This window comes from Lutjanus erythropterus, chromosome 3, assembly GCF_056507025.1.
Source record: "Lutjanus erythropterus isolate fLutEry1 chromosome 3, fLutEry1.hap2, whole genome shotgun sequence".
NCBI classification, from domain to species: domain Eukaryota; kingdom Metazoa; phylum Chordata; class Actinopteri; order Lutjaniformes; family Lutjanidae; genus Lutjanus; species Lutjanus erythropterus.
This window is the reverse complement of record NC_139319.1, coordinates 21,495,840-21,516,770: the sequence shown is the minus strand read 5'-3', so window position 1 is coordinate 21,516,770 and position 20,931 is coordinate 21,495,840. Positions and strand designations below refer to the sequence as shown.

General features: G+C 40.3%; 1 protein-coding gene across 6 annotated transcripts in view; it reads right to left on the bottom strand.

Moving 5' to 3' along the window:
* The window catches only part of slit2 (slit homolog 2 (Drosophila)), a 123,356-nt gene that overhangs the window by 23,696 nt on the left and 78,729 nt on the right, over nt 1-20,931 (bottom strand). For 3 of the 6 annotated variants that reach the window (XM_084715382.1, XM_084715377.1, XM_084715379.1), the window contains exons 6-18: nt 19,831-19,902; nt 17,673-17,744; nt 17,271-17,434; nt 16,679-16,817; nt 14,028-14,099; nt 13,758-13,829; nt 9,764-9,835; nt 9,378-9,521; nt 7,184-7,347; nt 6,846-6,869; nt 1,543-1,693; nt 1,285-1,359; nt 229-372 (exon numbers count right to left, since the gene is read on the bottom strand). In XM_084715382.1, the coding sequence (XP_084571508.1) occupies nt 229-372; nt 1,285-1,359; nt 1,543-1,693; nt 6,846-6,869; nt 7,184-7,347; nt 9,378-9,521; nt 9,764-9,835; nt 13,758-13,829; nt 14,028-14,099; nt 16,679-16,817; nt 17,271-17,434; nt 17,673-17,744; nt 19,831-19,902 (1,365 nt within the window). Of the gene's footprint in view, nt 1-228; nt 373-1,284; nt 1,360-1,542; nt 1,694-4,366; nt 4,385-6,845; nt 6,870-7,183; nt 7,348-9,377; nt 9,522-9,763; nt 9,836-13,757; nt 13,830-14,027; nt 14,100-16,678; nt 16,818-17,270; nt 17,435-17,672; nt 17,745-19,830; nt 19,903-20,931 lie in introns of all 6 variants that reach the window. The other 3 variants (XM_084715380.1, XM_084715381.1, XM_084715378.1) reach the window with 2 other exon arrangements.

Below are 20,931 nucleotides of genomic sequence, written 5' to 3'. Positions count from 1 at the left end.
CACACACAGGCACAGAGAAAAAAGCAGGAAAAAAAATCAATAAAAACAGGTATATTTATGATAATATAAACCTGTGAATTATGCATGGTCACATGTTTTAAGTGATTGTGTGGACACTGCCTCAGTATGTGAGAGCATATTTGAATATTGTATGCATACTTGATATGATAATGTGATTGCATGTCCATAACTCTGTGTGTGTGTGTGCGTGTGTGTGAGTGAACCCACAGTGTGCGGAGGCCACCGAGTCCCTTCAGCATGCGGTGGTGTATGTTCTCCAGTCTGTTTGAGGTCAGAATCAGCTCATTGACCCCCGAGGCTCCTTCAAACGTCCCCTCCTCGATGTCAGTAATACGGTTATTACTCAGGTTACTGAAGAGAGAGGAAGAAAAGTAAAGTAAGAAGGTAAGAATGAAAAGAGTAACAATGAGAGAAAGATAAAAAGAGAACAAGAGGTACAAAGACACACAGGCAGACAAGAAAACCTAATAACCTAATACGTGTTGCAACTGTTGTACCCTCACAGAATCAAAATTATTTAATACTGGCATATAATTAATTCTGAAATATTTGTATTACTTTATTTTTGTTGATGTATTAATCACACTGCAGTTCACAGTACTAGAATATTATGTAAGGGATGATTCAAGACTCCTCTGCTTCACACTGGGGTCCTGCATCACCCTGTCAGCGTTTATTTCACAATAGTGACCTGCTCATTGTTCATTATCCTATTACATGGTTACTTACCAAAATAATAATAATCAATAATTTGACACCAAATATTCATATTAACAGGGTTTTATGAATTAAAAAAATATTTTATTGCTCCTCCTGTGAACTGTGTCCATAGCAATGGTCTATTCTTTATAGCAACGTCTCTTTTACAGAAATAACAGACCTTAGTAAGTTGTAGTAGAGTATTTAAGAAAGTCATGTAATAAAACATATAAGATAAACTTTTATCAATCCCTGGAGGGATATACTGTATATATGTATATTGACATTACCTTGAAAAACTGATTTTAATAATAGTATATTATTAAAATTGAGATTAGATAAAAGTAATTAGGGAAAAGAAAAAAGCAGCACTCTTAATGTCACTGTGTTACAGTTTCTGATAGAAGAAATATCTGTTGGGAGGAAAAGTATATATAGAGAGATACATACGGTTCATTTTATTTCTGTGTACAATCATAGTTTTCTCTGTCTGACCTGTGTATGACTTCCTGACAACCACATGTGATGCTTTGTTCTGTTACGTTTACTACACGTCTGACTCACATCTTCCTCAGCTGAGGCAACTTTTTGAAGATCCCCGTCGCCTCGAGCACAGTGAATTCATTGTTGTTCAGACGCCTAGAACAGAGAAGAGACGAGGTGGTCAGAGACAAAGAGACAGAACAGCAGAGGAGACAGTGATGGAGGAGGAGGATGAGGAGGAGGAGGAGGAGGAGGAGGAGGAGATCAAGGCCAAAGCAAGGTTTCCTCTATACTGCACACGGATAAACTTTTATAGCAGACAAATACAGCATGACTCACAGTTCAGCGGTGTACTGGGGGATGTGATCTGGTATTTTGGTGAGTTTCTGGTTGGAGCAATCGACTGTCGTGCCCTCGCAGCGGCACTTCTCGGGGCAGGCCAAGTCGGCGAAGCAGTCTCCTCCTAGCTTACTGCGGTAGTCCTCGGTACCTGGTCACAATCACAAGCAGGACGTCAGCAAATACCCCCTTCATGCAAGAGAGTCGAACCCCAGCGTTTACTGGTATCGGTATCCAACAAAAACACAGCGGTTGGCCAAAGTGGAGGTCGTGATACAATGGAAGGATTTTGAGATAGTGCAGAGGGGCTGTGGGAATCATCAAAATGAGCCAAACACGTTTCGAAAAACATCTCTGGTTATGATCGTATGCAATGTTTCCCATGAGCATTACTTCAAAATGCTGCATGTGTATCACGGCCTGAGAGGAGCCAAGTTCACAAGACACACAAACTGTCGAGATCAAGATGTATACAGGCACACACGCACACACGCAAGAACAAACATGTTGGAGTTTTTCAGTCCTGTCAGACTACAAAGTGACTGTTAGTGTTAGAAACAAACAGCACCAACAAAACAGCATCAAAAATTAGATCAGAGCAGAAAAATGCTCGCGCACACCCAGGCAGTCATCCATCATACTGTTTCTCTCTCACACACACACACAGAGACACACACAGAGGTAGCGGGGGTGACAGGAGATTGCTGTCTCTTGTGTCTTGGCCATGCTGTAGGGTTTTGCAGGGCCGTTCCATGGTGCTTGACAGAACCATGTTCCACTATAGGAACCTGGCAGCCACATGGTTAGATCAAGCACAAAGGAACAACCTGCTGACTGACTGCTCCTCCGCTGGAACACAGGGGTGGGAAGGACAGAGGGAGAAGAGAAGGAGGAGCGGAGAGGAGAGGAGGAGACGAGTAGGATATGAGGATGAGAAAAGTGAGAGGTAGGAGGACTGTAAACCCCAATTCATCAGTGACACAAAATTTTCGTGTAGAGTCCATGAAAATGTTCAGGACCATCAAAATGACACAAAAACTTTATGATCACTTGACACAAACATATTTTTTTATATTAAGTTAACAAGTTTTGATTTCATGATAGATTTCATGATAAATTTATAAAGCTGATAGTTCAAGACCAAACTTAAAAATACATGCACTGTGCAGTTAGTATTTATTTTGATTTGAATAAACCAAAAAAAAAAATGCAGTAAAAATATCTACTTTTTTTTACGTTCATATGACACGCAGCCAATTTCGTGCTCAATAAAATTAATAATTTCTGTTCGCTCAGTCGACATTATTATAACAAAGCTTGCAGTGTTATGCTGAATACAAAACTGTTTTCTCTCCTAACATAACACTGCAGCAGGTTCCTGAGTTTTTACCAGCTTATTTTTTTTTCCTTGTACACACAATTCAGTAAATATAAATCACAGTAATGTTTGTTTTCAGAATGCAGGTGCAGCATATTACTTCCCAGAATGCAAAGTATGAGTTAAAACTACTGAGAACCCTCTTTTATGGTCTGAATAAAGCATATATGATGAAAACTTTCCGTGTCCCTAACACAGGGTGTTTTCACAATAATGAAAACATTAAGAACCATGATGGATGTCAGTATTAAGTTCAGTCCCTACCCTCTTACACTAAAATAAAATTTAATAAATTCAATGGCTTTCTTAACATAAGACTGCATCGATTTCCTGTATTTTTTAACAACTTGTTATTTTTGTGTTCACACAATTTAGTAAAAATTAGTCAAAGTAAATTTTATTTTTAATAAATTCAACATAGTAGTTCATACAGGAGCTTCTGTGAGTTCTTTGTGTGAAATGAAGAAATAACGTTCCTTAGTGTGATGACTGAACAGTGCTTCAACTGCACTGTTTTCTCAAGTTCAGTTAACTTATTTTAATTGGTTTGACAAACCTCAAGTAAGATAAAACAAATGTTTTAACCTAAGTTTAGTTAACATTGTGGTTCTATTTTGAAATTGAACCAGCTCATTATTGTTACTGAGTCCATTAAACATTTTGTGTGCAAGTTGTTTCAAATAAACTTTTAGAGTGATTGAGTGAATTGGTGTTTACAGAGAGAGGATGAAACAGGATGCAGAGGAGGAGAAGCCATGATTAGAAGGAGAGAAGGGGAAGAAAAGAAAGGAGAGTACAAGAAGCAGAGAAGAGGAAAGGAAGGAATAGAGAGAAGAGCGTAGAAGGAGGTAAGTTGAAGGTAAGGTAAGAAGAGAAGGAATACAAGGAAGAAGGAAGAGGAGGAGGAGAAAGGTGGAATTGTATCACTTGGAATGAAAAGAGAAGGAGAGCAGTAATAAGGAGGAGGAGGAGGAGGAGGAGATCAGACTGGCTGGAACGAACAATAAAGAAAAAGCGGGGAAAGTGGGCAAGAGAAGGAGAGACTGAAACATCTAAAGACATCTAAATTCACAGACAGAGAGCAGGAACAGAGCAGCAGTTCGAGGAGTGGGAGGAGAGTTACAGCAGCACTGAAGGCAAGAGAAGCCCTGGTTTCTAGGAACACACAAACAACAAACATGGACAGACAAACGCAAACACACACACACTCAGATACACGTACAGGGACATCATGAAGACAAAAAACTATATGACCCGGTGTGGGATAAAATGTAAATCTCATGAATCTTCTTATTATTGTTTGTAGACATACAAGAGGAGTCACAGAAGGGGTCGGTAGAGGTCAAAGGTCAAAGGCCGGCTCAGGGGACGACAGGTGAGGGATTTGGAGTTGACGCAAGATTCGTGGTGTGTATTTGTGTGTGTGTGTGTGTGTGTGTTACTTACAGCCGACATGGTGTACTCCTGAGTGTGTGAGAGAGGCAGTAGGAGAAAGAAGAAGGGATTTCACTCGTTTATTTGAACAGGAGGGGAAAAAGCTGATGAAAAACTGAGAGAAAATGCTGCAATTTTTTCGTGTTCAGTCCCCAGGCAGTGATTCATTTAAAAGGGTAATGACTCGTGAATAGTGAGAATCGTGCTGGCATAACATGACATTTGGTGGGTGCTCTCATCCAACACGCATCCTGGCCTTGTTTGCTTGGAGCGCGGCGGATTCAAAGTGGGGAGGGGCACATAACCAGATATAAGTGCACGTGCATTAAAAGGTAACTTCAGTATTTTTCACTCTTTCAACCCTATTTCCTATGTTTTTGTGTCTAAGTGACTGATGGGAACGATAATTTTTGAAATTGGTCCAGTATTGAGGAAGCTGCAGCCGGCAGAAGCGACTGACAGACTCAGATTGTTTTTCTAAATGTTTGACAACATTATGGAAAGTATCACTGTAGAAACAAACTTCTTTTTAAACAGTAAGATTGACATAAACGTTTCACTGTTCTACCTTGATCAATTTTAAATCATTTATGAAGAAAAGAGCATCTTCGGGCTCCTGGTGAAAGGGTGCAATGAGAAGACGCAAGCTCATGACTGATTGGGATATTTTGCCTTTAAACCTTGTTTGTGTTACTTTTTAACTTACAACAACTTGTTGAATGTGCTAAGAACACATTTTGGTGAAGAAATATCATTAAAACATACCAAGCAACAAGAAATACAAACTCACGCAACTTGCTATGAGACGATGTTTAATTTGTTTACCGAAACAGAAACAAAAGTGGGACAAAACTTCAGATGTCTCACTTTGACTGAAGAGAACATTAAATCCCTGCAGCCTCACAACAAACCTCATTAGAGGACCTGGAAAACAGGCCTCGATGGATGATCCATCCTCTGAACTGTAGAAATTTTTCTTTCTTCAAACTCACCAGAAATGACTTGGCTTGTCCTGCCACTGCTCCAACAATCACCAACTCTGGTCTGATTGGAATTAATTTGAAAATATTAGGAGAGAAGCGGCAGGACGAAACGGCGTGTACATCCAGAATTTTTTCATATCTACCTTGGTGAATAAATGGTTTATTTCAAACAGAGTTGGTGATTGTTGGAGCAGTGAAAAGACGAGCAAAGATATTTTGGTGAGTTTCATTTTATTTTTCTCGATTCTGAATGAAGATGATGATTAAAATTAAAATTAAAGTTACAATTTTGCAAAGGGAGTCTGATTAGTTTGGCTAGAGCAATAAAACAGCTGGTTCTGGTTATACAAAATGTATCTTACTCCTTAAAGGTCTATCTCTGTAGCAATCCTTTCTGTTATCTTGTCAGAAACTTTTAATAGAAGTGCAAAAAGAAGCACTTTCACTTGACTTTACGTGGGAAAGGAAAATATGATCCACGCTGAAAAATTTACCCCTTAATTTTGTTTTGTATATTCTTTGACATCAACCGCTTTCAGCAGGTTAAATCTTCACAAGACTGAAGGAAGAAGTGACTGGAGGGATAAAACTGGAATTAAAGAACCCAGAATTCAGAATATTGAGTTTTTGTTAAAACATAAATTTGAGATAGCATCCAAAATAATTCAGCGTGAAATAGGGGACACGCCGCATATTAAAGCTGTGGATTTTAGACGTATTGATTTAAGGCAGGATACTAAGGGTTGTACCACAGAATAAAACATGTTTATTCAACTTTTCAACTGCAAACGTTCTTAAATTATTCAGCTCTGCCCCGTATGTGGTATCTGGGCTTTGAAACCTCTGTCCCCCCGGTGAGTTAATGACTGCAGTGAGCACACACACATTCACACACACACATACATGCTCGCTCTCATCCAAAACACACCGAGCCTCCACTGTGTGCTGCTGTGGTAATGACCGCCTTTAGCCCTGCTACTGATCTCATATGCATGTCTGATTTACATATTTCCCAGCGCCCCTCTGAGCATGGTAACTGTGTGACCTTTTGATGTTCTGCAGTGGGCGAAACAGACACAGATGCTCGCGGAAATACGCTCATACATTAGCTATCATTAGATGTGCTAAGAAGCAAGGAGGACTGGTATCAAATATGGTCTCTGTGATCGCTCTACCAATATACTTTCATTTAGTCTGCCCAGCTGACAGCGGCCTGAGCTGATTAGCTCAATTGTTTTCCTCCATCGTCAAGGTTACGGTTACCACTGAAAATCCAGTGCAGTGACAGGAGTGTGATTATCTGGTGCCTGGTTAGACATGATGCATTATTATGTAAGTTAGAAAATGGCATTCAAAAGGTGTCAGTCAAAGCAAGTCACTCTGAGAGAGAGTGTGAGTGTGCAGCATCTGCCACAACCAAACAGTGTCTTACACGCACATACACACACGCTCACACACACACACACACACACACATGCTCACACACACACATGCTCGATGTACAATACCTGGGATGAAATACTGTTCTCTAGCTAATGGAAAGACAGAGACAAAGAGACTGAAAGTGAAAAACAACAAAAGGCTGAAAGAAAGTGTGTGTGTGTATGTGTGTGTGCATGTGTGCGTGTGTGTGTGTGTGCGTGTGGTTAAATGAGAGAGAAAGATTCCAGAAATGCTGAAAACAGGGAGTTGAGGTTAGTATCAAGAGACTGAGGGAAAATCCCAGCAGGGAGACACAGAATGAGAGCACAGGACAGCAAACAGTGTGTCGGAGTCTGTACGTGTGTGAATGATCAGACAGAGAAATAAAAATCAATACATTTACAATGCAGCATGTGTTTTTTACCTGAGCAGCGGAACTTCTTGCTCTTGATTTGCCCGATTCGCTTGTTGGCGAGCCGTCGAGGGCTGGTGCAGCGGGCACCGCTCGTCTCGATGGGATTGTCCTGCAGGTAGTCTGCCAGCCACTTCAGATGGCAGTCACAGATAAACGGGTTCTGGGCCAAGTGACTGATACACACAAAGACATCACACACAGACGTGGACACACGGAGGACACAAAAACACACAAGCAAGCTGTCAGAACAATATATAGTTGTGAACGTGTTCTGTTTCTTGAGTGTGGACAGACCATAGAAAATACTTCGGATGGCAGGTGTGTAATAAAATCATGCATCAGGACACCTGAAGCTTTTATTTTGGATCTGTTGTTATGTCAAATAACTTTGGACCCATTTAAAAGACTTCCTGTAGAATAAAAATGGAATAAGAAGATTTATTTATTTTATTTTTAATCTACTCGGATGATATTTTATTTCTCAAAGTAAATCTTCAGCAAACAAATTGCTATTTATCTGCTTCATAAATGATTAAAAAACAGGCTCTTCAATGCTAATTATATATACCAGAATAAAACAAAAAACTTAAAAAACCCATAGTGCTTTATATGTGTGTGTTTGTATCATTTGTTCTTTTCAATTATATGTATCCTATGTATGTCTATGTACATGTGTGATCTCCAATGAAGTTTAAAAAATGAAAAAAAGTTCTAATTAGCAGTTTATATAAAGTTCTGAATCAATACTCAGGATATATTAAGCTGCAGGTAACTATGGCAACAATGCTTATGCTTTATATTCTGTTACCATGAAACCAACAGGTGAAACTAATATACAAATAAATATTCATTATCCATTAAAAATATGGATATCTTTTCAAGCATATTCTACTGTATTATCTTCTGTAAATTGTCCAAATTATAAACAGCTTTGGTAAAGTAGCTTAAAAATTATTATTACTTAATTATAATTATAATTACTTAGTTTTGTTGTCCAGCTCTGTCAAAGGTACATTTGGATAAAATCCTGCACACCAAACCATCACATCCTCTTTGTTCAAAATTTGTGTGTGAAGACAATAAGACAATGAGTCACTGTGGTTTAATCAGCAGGTAGCTCTACAGTTTGAAATGAATTTTCAGATCCATCCAGCAGCAGCAGCGAGCTGAACCTCACAGCTCTCCAGAAGTCCTGACCTCTGCTGCACGGTTCACACATCCCTCACTCTGAACTAGGTGATTTCTGATCTGACCAGTGGCTAATGTAAGCACACACAAAGAACAAGCAAAATGTGAATAAAACAGCTTTGGATTCCTCCTCCATATTCCTCCTTCTTTAAGTAGAGTTAAAAAACCTCCTCACAACTCCAGCAGCACATCCTGGACCAGTCTGCCCGCTGAATGCGAAGAGACCAGAGTGATTTTAATCCTCTCAAAGTATCACAGCGAACAAGCTGACTGCCAAATGCCAAAGTATCAGAGCATTACTGGGATGTAATTATTGAATTTTCAAATTGTAATCTGTTCCAGCAAAAACCCACTGAATGTGGAAAGTTCAGCCCTATTGCGTTCATGGGATGCAAACAAGACATTGTGGGTAAAATGGGTGGGTAAAAAAGGGTAGAATGTCATTTACTGAAGAAAAAGTCCACCCTTGAATGCATGAACACTGTTATGAATCAGCCTGTGATGTGCTATGAATTATCGGAGATAGTTTGTGTATTATTTTTAAGGTTTTCCAATTTACCCTCCTGTTGTATCAACTAAACACTGAGGAGAGACAGAGCAACACGTATCTGTCTGGAGGTAGAGGCACAGATAAAAATCTACTGAGGCTCTTAAAAGTGGTGAAATTAATATGCAGCTCTTCTATGATATGTTGCTTTGTGTGTAATTTGAAACATCAGTTCAAAATGATGTATTTACGAAGAAGTAGTTATTACAAAGTCATTTTATGGATGATTTTAACTGAAAAATGTTCTTTAACAAGTGGGAATGAGAAACAACAAATGACCCAAAAAATCCAAGAAGTAGAAACAACATCTCAGTGTTATCTGACAATATTTAAGTGTTTTTCTTTTGTTTATGTCTGCTTTTGTTCAATTATTATGGTTGCCAGCTGGAGCTCAAAATTTCACAACTTCTTATTCATTATGTGTACACGGAGCTGTGTGTGTGTGTGAGCATGCGTGTGTGTACGTACAGTGTTTGTATGGCTCTTAGCGACGAGAACGTCCCCTTGGCGATGGTCTGGAGCTTGTTGTCGTATAGTGAGAGCAGATTGAGGTTGTGGAGGTCTTGAAACGCGTCCACACGGAGACACGCTATCTTATTAGCATTCAGTAACCTGGAATAAAGAAGTGACAGAATGAAGAGGAGGAAGAGAGACGCGGGAATGAAGACTTATCCTGTTATCATTCTTCAGTGAGTGTTTCAGATGTTACAGGTCAGTGATGATGGCTTTCAATCACAGTGTCTCCACTCTGGTGACGATGTTTTAGGTAAGCACTTTTCAGCAGAATATAAATGAGATGTGGATGTGAGCAGCTACAACTGTGTGTGTGTGTGTGTGTGTGTGTGTGTACTCACAATAGCTGCAGAGAAAACAATCCCTCAAACAGTCCTTTGGAAATCTCAGTGATCTTGTTCCCATATAGTACCCTGTGGAGCACAAACATTACATTAATAAGTTCTGAATAAAACCACACATATTATTCAGTAATATTAACACCCAGCAGATACCCAGAATGTTACTGTTACAAAACTATATGTATCTACCATTAATCTTGAACAGTGTGCCAGTGAATGCTGCGTCCATATCAAATTGTAAGGGACCTTAATTACAGTATAAGCAGGCTGCGGACAAAATTGTAGGCAGTATTTGATTTGAGGGGGGATGTCACCCCCTCCTTGTTGACCAAAATGACCAAAGTGCATCCTCCTTGTTAGCCTGTTAATCCCTCGTCTCCATCCCCTAATAGCAGAGAGGGAGAGTGCAGGAGCAGAGGGGTTGTTTAGTTAAATATGTTAATCCAGCCCTCCTGACTCATTGATCCTTTATCTGACTGAGGTTTCTGACAGTTAGACTCTATGGCCCCAACCGTGGCTCTGAAATATCGGCAGTTTAACTGTGCTGTGTGTTGCTAAATCAATGTCACTGTCCGTGGTGCTGAGTAGCAGACGGATGTGAAATTACACCTTTTCCTCGCAGTCCCACCGTTCTGTCAGTTTCGTATAGGATCTATAATGATCTTTTAACTGTATAGCTGTGGAGGAGAACCAAAAGTTTTGTTCATGAGTTGGTTTACTAGTGCTGAGTGGACGAAAATAACTGGGTTATTTAGAAGAAGTGGACACCCCATCACGAGGGTTCACCCATCAGGCCACCTCCCTGTTGAAGGATGGGGTTACTCGATAAAGAGGAATGACATTTGAGTTAGATGATGTACGTGTGTGCAAGCACCGCTGCAATTTGCACGTGTTAGTCAATCCTATGTCACACATTTTGTAGCTCTGATTGTTCTCGTTGTGGGTCTATTGGCAGAGACATTTCGGTCTGCACCCGTCGATAATGCCCCTTGGAAATCGAAAATGAAGTGAATGAGTTTTCAGACATCACATTTGTGAATTACTCTGGTGATGCCAGACTAAACATTGTGTGAATGCAGCATAAAACTAAGTGCATTACTTTGGTGGGACTCTTTACTGAGGAGCAACACTGAAACATCCAGAGAAAACATTAAGACCTGCAAGGATAAGACCTTAATCAAAACACCACCCTTTTTTTCTGTTTTTGCTTCCAAGTTACACCAGTAAAAAGACTCACACTGTGACTGTGTGCCAACAGCTGGCTGCATGTCAACACTGAGGACATAAAGTATAACTAGTTATGAACACTTTTCATCTAGATGTCACAATAGAAAACCCTCCATAAATCTGGCTCACAGTGTGAGTAATGCACTCTGTTATCTGAGAAAAGCTTTTTATAAATACATCAGATTACATACGCAAACAGGTCAAGGCTGAGACTGCCACTGCCTGGCCCAACAAATACCTTAGCTGCGCACACACACACACACACACACACACACACACACACACACACACACACGCACACACACAGAGTTATCAGTCATCTTTACGCTCCACGCCGAGTTGAGCTGTGTATGTAGGCAGTCTAAAGACATGTGTTTTAGATTGGCTTTTATTTCATTGTGCTGAGTGGCTGTCCCTGAGAGACCTGAGGTTGGGAAACACTTGATGCTGAGAGTGGACGCTTCATTTATGTCTGACACACACACATGCACAGTACAGACATACAGACAAAATCGATGGCTCATTTACATCCACTTTAACCAAACCCTGACACACAATGAACACACAGTGCAGCTCCATGTGAAAGCCATACTGTATGTGGTGTGTCAGCATGAATGTGTGTGTCCCATTCTCTCTGTGGTGAATGTGTAATGAGGTGGCAGAAGCCTCCATTCAGCAATTCAGCGTTTATGAATTATTGACTTTGGAGAGACGAGACCTTAATATAACTCCTTCATGAAATAACTCTACGTCCCTCACTCCCTCTCCTGCTCCTCTCTCCGTCTTCCTTCACAAAGCTTCACACGCAAAGCAGATGGTCCGACCCTGAGAGAGTCAGGCCGAACAGGAAGCCAGCAGCACCACTGTTCTGTCAAAAGTGCATCAGATTCTTGTTTTGTGTTGGACTGCTTGGTGTTTGACAGACGGACACATTTTCTAACAATTATACAACAAATATGATGCCACAAGTAAGAAACAATTCTAATTTTCTTGATTTGATCAGTCTGACCATTAGATTTTAGATCATTATTTCTAAACAGAGCAATAAGCTATGAAGTCCAAAACAGCAATAAACACGAGAAGTCGGATAATAAGACAGGTTTTACACAAACCTCCAAGTTAGAAAAACTTTTGAAAACAAAAGGAAACAACATTATTATTATTAAAAGTGACCACTGTTCTAACAGTAGTAACTTGTTCAGATAGGCAAAGTCATTTTGGATACAGGACAGAGCTGCTGATGTTGATGTTAGCCTAAACTTGCTTTCAGCACCCATAGTTGGAGTTATGGGCTCCCACACACTGGATCTGTCAGTCCTGAACGGGGCTTTTTCTAACTCAACTATAGTGACCAAATATCCCAGTTGATCCAGGATTTTTCTGGTTTGAAGATGGATGTCTTAGGTCCCTATCTGTAAGACACTAAAATGTTGATATTTAATGCTAATGGTTTTCACAATAATTAATGGAAGAACGGTATTGTTATACGTGTTTCCAGTGCTTTCATAGATGTTTATCCTGTTCTATCTCATTTATTTTTACCTAACCCAATATAAAAGCACCAACAATGTACCATGAATTTAAATTTGAAGCTGTCATTATGGGTGACAATCCATCTAGGGGTCATTGTTGAGGCCATGAGTCATAGGCAAGCATCATAGGCTATAATACTTGAAGCTGTTTTTGACTGATCCTGTTGTTATTCTAAATGGTAGCAGTAGCTCTTTTCTAAAGAGCACTTGCTTTTGGCAACCAAAATGCTGCATTCATGGCAAACATAGTGCTGAAAGGTGCACTTGGTAGGTGTGCTAAGTGCTGAAATATTTGTCCCCGATCTTTATGAAAACCCCAGTGCTGCATGCAAAAGCATATACACATGTGTGCATGAACATACGGTGGGTCTTAGTTTGGGGTTTGAAAATATGGTCACCCTAAATGTAACCACATAACAATGTATTTAACTCATAAATCACTAATGCTAACTCTTGCCCTTGAAAATAATGCTAATATACACCTATAGCTAAATAGTTAGCCAGAGATGCTAATGTTTATAATGCATGTTGGAGCTAGCAGACATATTGCTTCTTCCAGTTCTCACAATATTGCTCTTGTATTCTGGACTTTGGAAAGATAAAAATGTCGACACCCTCTAAACTTTATAAATGCAGAGTATAGATTCCCATGCACACAGTTTTAGCATATGGAGAATTACTATGCTTGATCGGCCTGCTGTTCCTAGTTACAGTTGCTACATACTAAGCTATAGTTGGAACATTGTGGACGGGTTCAGCGAGCAGTCAGTTATTACCAAAACATTCCACTGTAAACATCCATCACAATACAGACTGACCTTATCGTTCAACTTGCGCCTAGCAGACTTGTTGTAGTTTTCCTGTGCAGTGAGGGATCATTTCAGATAGCCTCACTTTTGTTTTTGTTCCTCTGTATCAAGTGGTTTTGCTAATTTGGCTAAACTGCTGCTTGTGTAAAACCTGTCTGTTTGTCTGGCTGCTTGTGTTTCCTGCCGTTATTGCTTGCTTTGTCGCAGCAATGTTATTGTGTTCCCAGGTCTCATAAATTAACTTGGTGAATGCAGTGTTGAAGTGATGGTTAAAACTACAAAAAGCAAAAGCAATTTATGATAAACAACAGCTTTTAAGGTGGTCTAAACAGATGTTAGATATTCCTCATGAGGTTCAAAGGGCTAAATTGTTGTGTTTTGTGTAAAGTGCATGTGAAATACAAACATTTATCACACAATACTCACAGAGAGTTAAGGGAGCGTAGACCTTGGAAGGCGTCCGAGGCTAACTCTGATATTTGGTTGTTACTCAAGTCTCTGTGAAGAAGAGGGCCAAAGAAAAAAGGAAAACGAGAGACAGACAGGCAGTGAGGCAGACACAAAATCAATGAGGGAGAGAGAAACATAAAGAGTAAAACATGGAGGTCAACACAAGCCCAAAAAAAGGACGGAAACATTAAGTTTCTGTAGGTAGTTGACAGGATGCACAATACATGCATTTCCTCATCTACTCACATCCTGCGTAGCTTCTTATAAGGAGAAAAGGCCCCAGCTGGGATCACCTTGATGGCGTTCTGCTCCAGTCGTCTGGAACCAAACATACACACAGACCATTGAGGAGCGACATTAACATTCCCCTATCACAGAGCTATCTCTGCCGTATCCTTGACTGCTGCTCATTCCCGGGGGCTCTGACTAAGGGGAACATTTCCAGATAAGGCGCTTTGATGACGTTTGCCAAAGTCTGTCACATCTCTCTGATCTTTTGCCCTCTTTCACATGTGTACAGTCAGACGCACACACAAACACACAAGCAAACACACCCTTTAACTATCTGGGCAGTGTTCCATTAAGTGCCAGTCTGACTCTATGTCAGGCAGGCCTAAACAAATCAAGCCAAGCCAGGAGAGAGAAAGGGAGTGGGAAGGGGGCAAACAAAACAGACCCAAACAACCGAACTCTAAACATTTCACATGTTCAGTCACTGTGACAAGAAAGGCGGTGGAACATGATTTGCAAACCAACCATTCGATTGTGAAACATTTCCCTAAAATGAGTTTGTTTTTCATTTGCTGTTCTCTTCTGTTCAGCTCCACTAAAGTCTTTTCTCCAGGACCAACATGTTTGACTGATCACGCAGTGGGATTGTGTTCTGTTTTTATGTAATTTGGAGCAAGTTCAAGACAAGTCTTAAGTCAGTCAAAACAAGTCCAAGTGAAGTCTTTTCGAAGAAAGTTTCAAGTCGACCGGCAATGGTTCGAGTCAAATTAATATAAATGTAATGCAAGGGCGAATTCTTGGCAAAGAAGGTCTCAAGTCTCTAATAAATCAAGAAAAGTTCAGGTAAAGTCTTGAATCAATCAAGACATGTACAAGTCAAATCATGTCAAAGCAGGTCTCAATTCGAGCCTCAATTCAATTGAGACAAGTCAAGTCCCAAGTCCTGTCAAAGAGGCGAATATAAATTTAAAAGAAACAAGTTCATGCCAAGTTATAAATGTGCAAAATGTGAATGTAAATGTGTTGTCAAAGTCAAAGTCAAGTTAATATTAATCAAAGAGAGTCGAGAGAAGTCCAAGTTTAGTCCCACATCTTGTCAAAGCAGGTCTCATGTCAAGTCTCAAATCAATTGAGACAGGCCCAAGCCAAGTCTTAAGTCTTGTCAAAGTGGATCTTAAGTCTCCAATCAACTGAGAAAAGTTAAGGTCAAGTCTCAAATCAGTAAAGACAAGTATTAGTCAGGTCTTGTCAAATCAAGTCTCAACTCAAGTCTCAAGTTAGTGGAGACAAGTAAAAGTCAAATCCCAAGTCTTGTCAAAGCAGGTCTCAAGTCCAGCATGAAACCATAAAAAGACTCATTTCAACTTCAACATTCTAGACAAATCCAAGTCAAGTCTAAAAGTATTATCATAGCAGGTCTCCAGTCAAGTCTCAAATTAACTGAGACATTCTAAGTCAAGTCTTTTCAAACAGGTATCAAATCAAGTCTCAAGTCAACTGACACTAGTTCAGGTCAAGTAAATGTAAATGCAATGCAAGTGTGAGGTCTTGACAAAGTCCCAAGTCAAAGCAGGTCTTAAGTCTCCCGTCAATTGAGAAAAGTCCAGATCAAGTCTTGAACAGATCAAGACAAGAACAAGTCAAATATTGTCAAATCAGGTCTCAACTCAAGTCTCAATTAATCAAGAGGTAAAACTCAAGTCTTGTCAAAACAGGTATCAAGTTTCCAATTAACTGAGAAAAGCAAGTGTCAAGTCTCAAATCAATCAAGACAAGACCATCCTTGACAAAGCTGATCTCCAGTTGATTTTCAAGTCAGTCATGATGAATCAAGTTTGAAATCTTGTCAAAGCAAGTTTCCAATCAAATCTCAAATAAATTGAGAAAAAAATCATGTGAAATCAAATCAATCAAGATACATTCAGGTCAAGTTAAAGGGGTTGTCCATTAGTCACAGGTTTGGTGGTGCGAAGCCAAAGTCACTGAATGCTTACCAATAAATTGATGCAGCAGTTGAAATTTTTCCATTCAAAGCTTTGCTAAACAGCTGTTTTCTTTCCATAACTGACACTTATTCCTTTCAGTGGTTAGACCACATAATTCAATATTCAATATGTTGGCTATGCCAGACCTGCCTCGGCTGTTATTTAGTTGTTGTTTTTTTTTTACCAGAACTTGAGACTTTAGTCTTTTTTGCTCGCAAGCTAAGTCCTTAGATTCAAGTTTAATGTAAGCCAAGTCACAGAGAAGTGTAGTCCAAGTCTCCAGTCCTCATTTTTGTGACTCAAGTCTCATCGTTGTCACTTAAAATCTGTTGGCTCTAATCCTTCCTCTTTTCTTGATGCCCCCATTTAGATAGAGATATGATCTGTCTTGTCCTTCAGAATAATCTTTCAATTCTTCCTCCCTCATCCCTTCATTATTTTCTTAAGCAGGGAAGAGCTGCATGACCAGGCTTTCCCATTTCACAGACGTGTGGTTTTATTCCTCTGAACTGAGGGAAAGAGAAGTAGTCAAACAGAAAGGTGGAAAGAGACAAAGAAGGAAAACGGAGAGGAGCACAGTGAAATAGCAGGAGAAATATCACTGCACCGGGGGTTTGCGTGTTCATATATATGCATGCTGAGTACAGCAGGTGTGTGTGTACTTCTATATGTGTGCCTTACATCTCAGTAATGGTTTCAGGCAGGTTGGTGGGTATTTCTGTCAGTCCCTTCCCTCTGCAGTCCACGATGTTGTTACTGCAGGTGCAGGACTCTGGGCACTGTAACACACTGCAGGAGGAAGATGATGACGACTGGTGACCTACACAGAGACAGAGGGCCTTTATTATCCATGGATAATAGTTCTGCTTGCTGTAAATCCCAAAGGTGAAGGGTATTGAAGCTGGCAGAATTTAGTGAAGAAAATCAAAGTCTGAAACAGCAGCCAGGCAACAAAGTGTGCAGGAGAATGAAATGCTGTCCCTAAATGTGGTGGTGACCTTGTCTCGACAGTATTATTTTTAATCTTGTGCTCTTTCAAATAAAGTGCTGTGAAGAAAATCTGATCCGTACATTTTACAGCATGTGGGGTTAAAGCCAAGCCATGCAATGGAAGATGAATACTTGCCTTCATCCTCATCTTGAAAAGCATGAGCAAAAGACAGTAAGAAAAAAGCAAACGAGACAAAGCAAAAGATGGGTTTGCCACTGTTAAACAGCAAGCGGATGTAAGTCACGAAATAGGAAACAGTGCAAATATGTCAACTTAACCTACCTGTGCAGACAAACTCCTTCTTCTGCACCTCAGCCACGTTGTGCCCCCTCAAGTGTGGCGGGGCCATGCATTGTGTGTAAAGACCCAGACGGGGGCGCTGTCGCAGCCACTCTGACAGCCAGGCCACGTGGCAGTCACACTGCAGGTTGTTGGAGTGCAGGCGACTGGGGGGGAGGAGGAGAGAGATGTGGCGATCGCAGGAAAGAGGAGGGGGGAAGACAAGTGGCGAGAACAGGTAGGGGGGATGGGGAGGAGAAATAATAGATTTGAGGATGGGCGAGACAGGAGGAGGGAGAGATGCGAGTACAGATCGATCAATCAATTGTACAAACGGGCACAGATGAGAAGAACACTTCCCCTCGGGACGGTAATGTGTACCAAATACTCAACGGTGCCACTTACAAGGTCCTGAGCTTCGGCATGTGGTTGAAACTGGCCACAGACAGTCGGCTGATGTTGTTGTTGTTGAGGGTGCTGAGGAGAGAAAAGAGCAGAAAACACCACATCATATAGATTCACTGGACTCTTCTGCAATCACAAGGCTGTCGTACACAGACAGAGAGAAGTGACTCAGTCAGCAAGTCTGGAAGTTGGACTCTGCTGAGTGTAATCAGTGTCACTTTTAAGTGTGCTGAGAGGTAAACCCTGACAACTAAACTGTCTATCATTGAAGTCATGCCTTGTCAACTACAACATTTCTCTGTCACTTGCCCAGTAATCGACTTACTAACTATAGCTCTCTTCTCTGCTGTCTTATGTTGTTGTGAACTGTTACACAGACCATGCAGATTATATTGTCTATAGCTGTCAGCTGCCATTTACTTATGTCAGTTATGTAAGTTAAAAATCCCAGAGACGTTCTTGATGCGTTTGTGTTTCCTAACATTTTGCTGGTTGCCTATACAGACATCAGACATGGTGTAAGTTGGGACTCTATATAGTGATTGTTACAGCAGATTACAAGCAAGTTGTTTTCAGTTATAATGAGCGTGCTGGATGCTAAGTGTAGTTACCTGAGGTTTCTTCAACTAAAATAGACATTATTACTCAACTTAACCCTATTAAATATATAGGAGACAAGAATACAATACATGTGTTTCCCCTCAATGATTGATACAGGTGATTTGAAAATAGATGGATAAACTCTCAGCTTCATTTCCGAGAGTTGGGCAAACTGAGTTTACGTGGGTTCACCCTCCACTACGCACCTAAACTAAACAGAGCTAAAATATATTAACAAGATAAACTAATTATGTCCAACACCAAAAATATACTAAGATGTGGGGTCTGTATTCTGAAATCAGTGAAGTATATTGCCCAAATGGGCTTACAAGGCTTAAAAAACATAAAAAACATAAAATAAACTGGTCTTATATTTTGTGTGTGTATTATTCAGTCCAGCTTGTCTAATTTTCCAAGCTTTAGAAATAAAATTAGCTGGTACTTTTCTGGTCAGTCCAAGTTTTTTTTTTTGTGGACTCAGAGCAGTATTGGAGTTCGCCCATAAGCTCACTGAAGTGTGCACCTCACCATCCTGCAAAACCACGCCCATCCAGATGAAATACCAAGTTTCTAGGGAGTCCTGTTTTCATTTGCACAGTATGGGAACTGACCCTTCCTCAGTCCTGCCCCTTTTTGCTCTGTGCTCCAATATTAGTTGAGCAAACTGGGCATCTCAAGTTTCTCTTTTTCAACATAGATGAGCCAGAACGAAAGAAAGGGGAAAGCTGGCGATGTACCGAGCTTGCACAACTGTTTGTTAGAGGGAAAAGACATAGGAAGGGTCACTTAAAAGTTAATTGCAGATAATTAGTGATTAACAGCTCACTTCTAGTAGATATTTAAGAGCTTTGACATTCATGTACCATTTCTTTGTGTTTTTTTCAGAAATTACTTTCAATATGTACACTTAATGAATGCCTCTAATTATGTTAAAACCTCACAACAGAGGTAAGAAGTTGAACTGACTCTCTGATAGGAGACCTGTCGTATAGATCTACTGTAGCCAATATACATTATCCAGCGACTCAGACAGGGTAAGAACCCAACACTTTTCATTTAAACCACCATGTCTGTTCTTGTTTTTTTTCCCTCGACACAACATTAAAAACAAAATATCATCATTCAAGCTTGAACGCAAGACAGCTTGGCAGACACTGAAAAGACTTACTGAAAAAACTATAAATCATCTTCAGTTATTACATGGCTTTGTTAATCGCTCAATTGTGATTATTCTAAGGTCTGTTGTCTCTAATATTCAGATTGTTGCTGTGAATAACAGATTGCTGCTATGGATGCAGTTTTGATCACAGACTCTGGAGGAACAATAAAATAATAAAATCAAAATAATAATATCCACTATTTCAAGTATGAGATGTTGGTGAGAAGTCAAGCTGAATATATTTGAAACTGTCCTTTTTTTTCAGGAGCTGCACAGGCGATGCAGTCTTTTAAAGGTCAACGAGGATATTAGCTGTTCCATGTCCCGCTGCTGTTAGTGTTCATCATTCACCGAAGCTCTGCCGTTGTTAGCAGGGTGACTGAATAAACAAGTACTCACAGCACTTCCAGGTCACGTAACGCTCGGAAAGCTCCATCTTCAATACAGCTGATGTGGTTGTAGTCCAACTGGCTGCAGAAACACACACACACACACACACACACACACGCACACAGAAGAAAGGAAGGGAAAAGGAAGCTGTTGTAAGATGTGAAAATGTCTTACAGGATGTCTTCAGGTGAAATTCAAGCCAGACAGACAGCTACAGAAGAAAATACATCAGCTCCCCCACGGCCACCTCTCTCTCTGTCTGCCCTCACTTTCTCTTCTGCTTTAGTTCTGTCTCCTGAGCTCATTGTTCTTTGTAGATGTATTTCTCAACATATTTATCTCTGTATCCATTCCCGTTTCCTGCTCTCTTCTATCTGACGTCTCATTTGTATGCGCTGCTCTTAACTTCTTTCTCTCTCTCTCCCTCTCTGTCTCTCCCCTTTTCTCAGAAACGCTTTGCTGAAACAATTTAATTAAGACATAAGGACAGTAAATCATGTGCTGTCACTGGCATGCTAATGCACACACACCCACACCCACACACACACACACACACACACACACAGTGGCCTGTCCTTTTACAATAATTGCAAGGCATTTCAAAAAAATTATGTGATGTAGGAAAAAAAAAATCCCAGGATGCAGTGAAATAGTTGAAAAATCCATATATCTCAAATTACTGCTGGGCAATTACTTTACCTGCAAAATGACCAACAATTATTTTCAATCATCATAACTCTGACTGAGGCAAAACAAAGAGAGAAAACAACAGAAATGCCACATGACGTGACATCTATAGCACACACACACATAGAAATACACACATACTGCTGCTAATGAGCAGCGGTGGCGGTCAATACAGCAAGCAGGAGGCACATGACATTTAACACAATGAAATATTGATGCACAGCCACACGGGGGTTGTGCACATTTGCAAACACACTGAAAAGCGAGTGATGCATGTGCATGTGCATACACACAAACAGGGTTCATGTGGGATTACTTTGAAATGTTGTCAGTTACTGACATACTTGCTAACCTTGAGACCTCAAAAACAGAAGAATATGGAGGGACTGGAGTGGGACGGTTGTTGTAACCAAAATTTGAGTT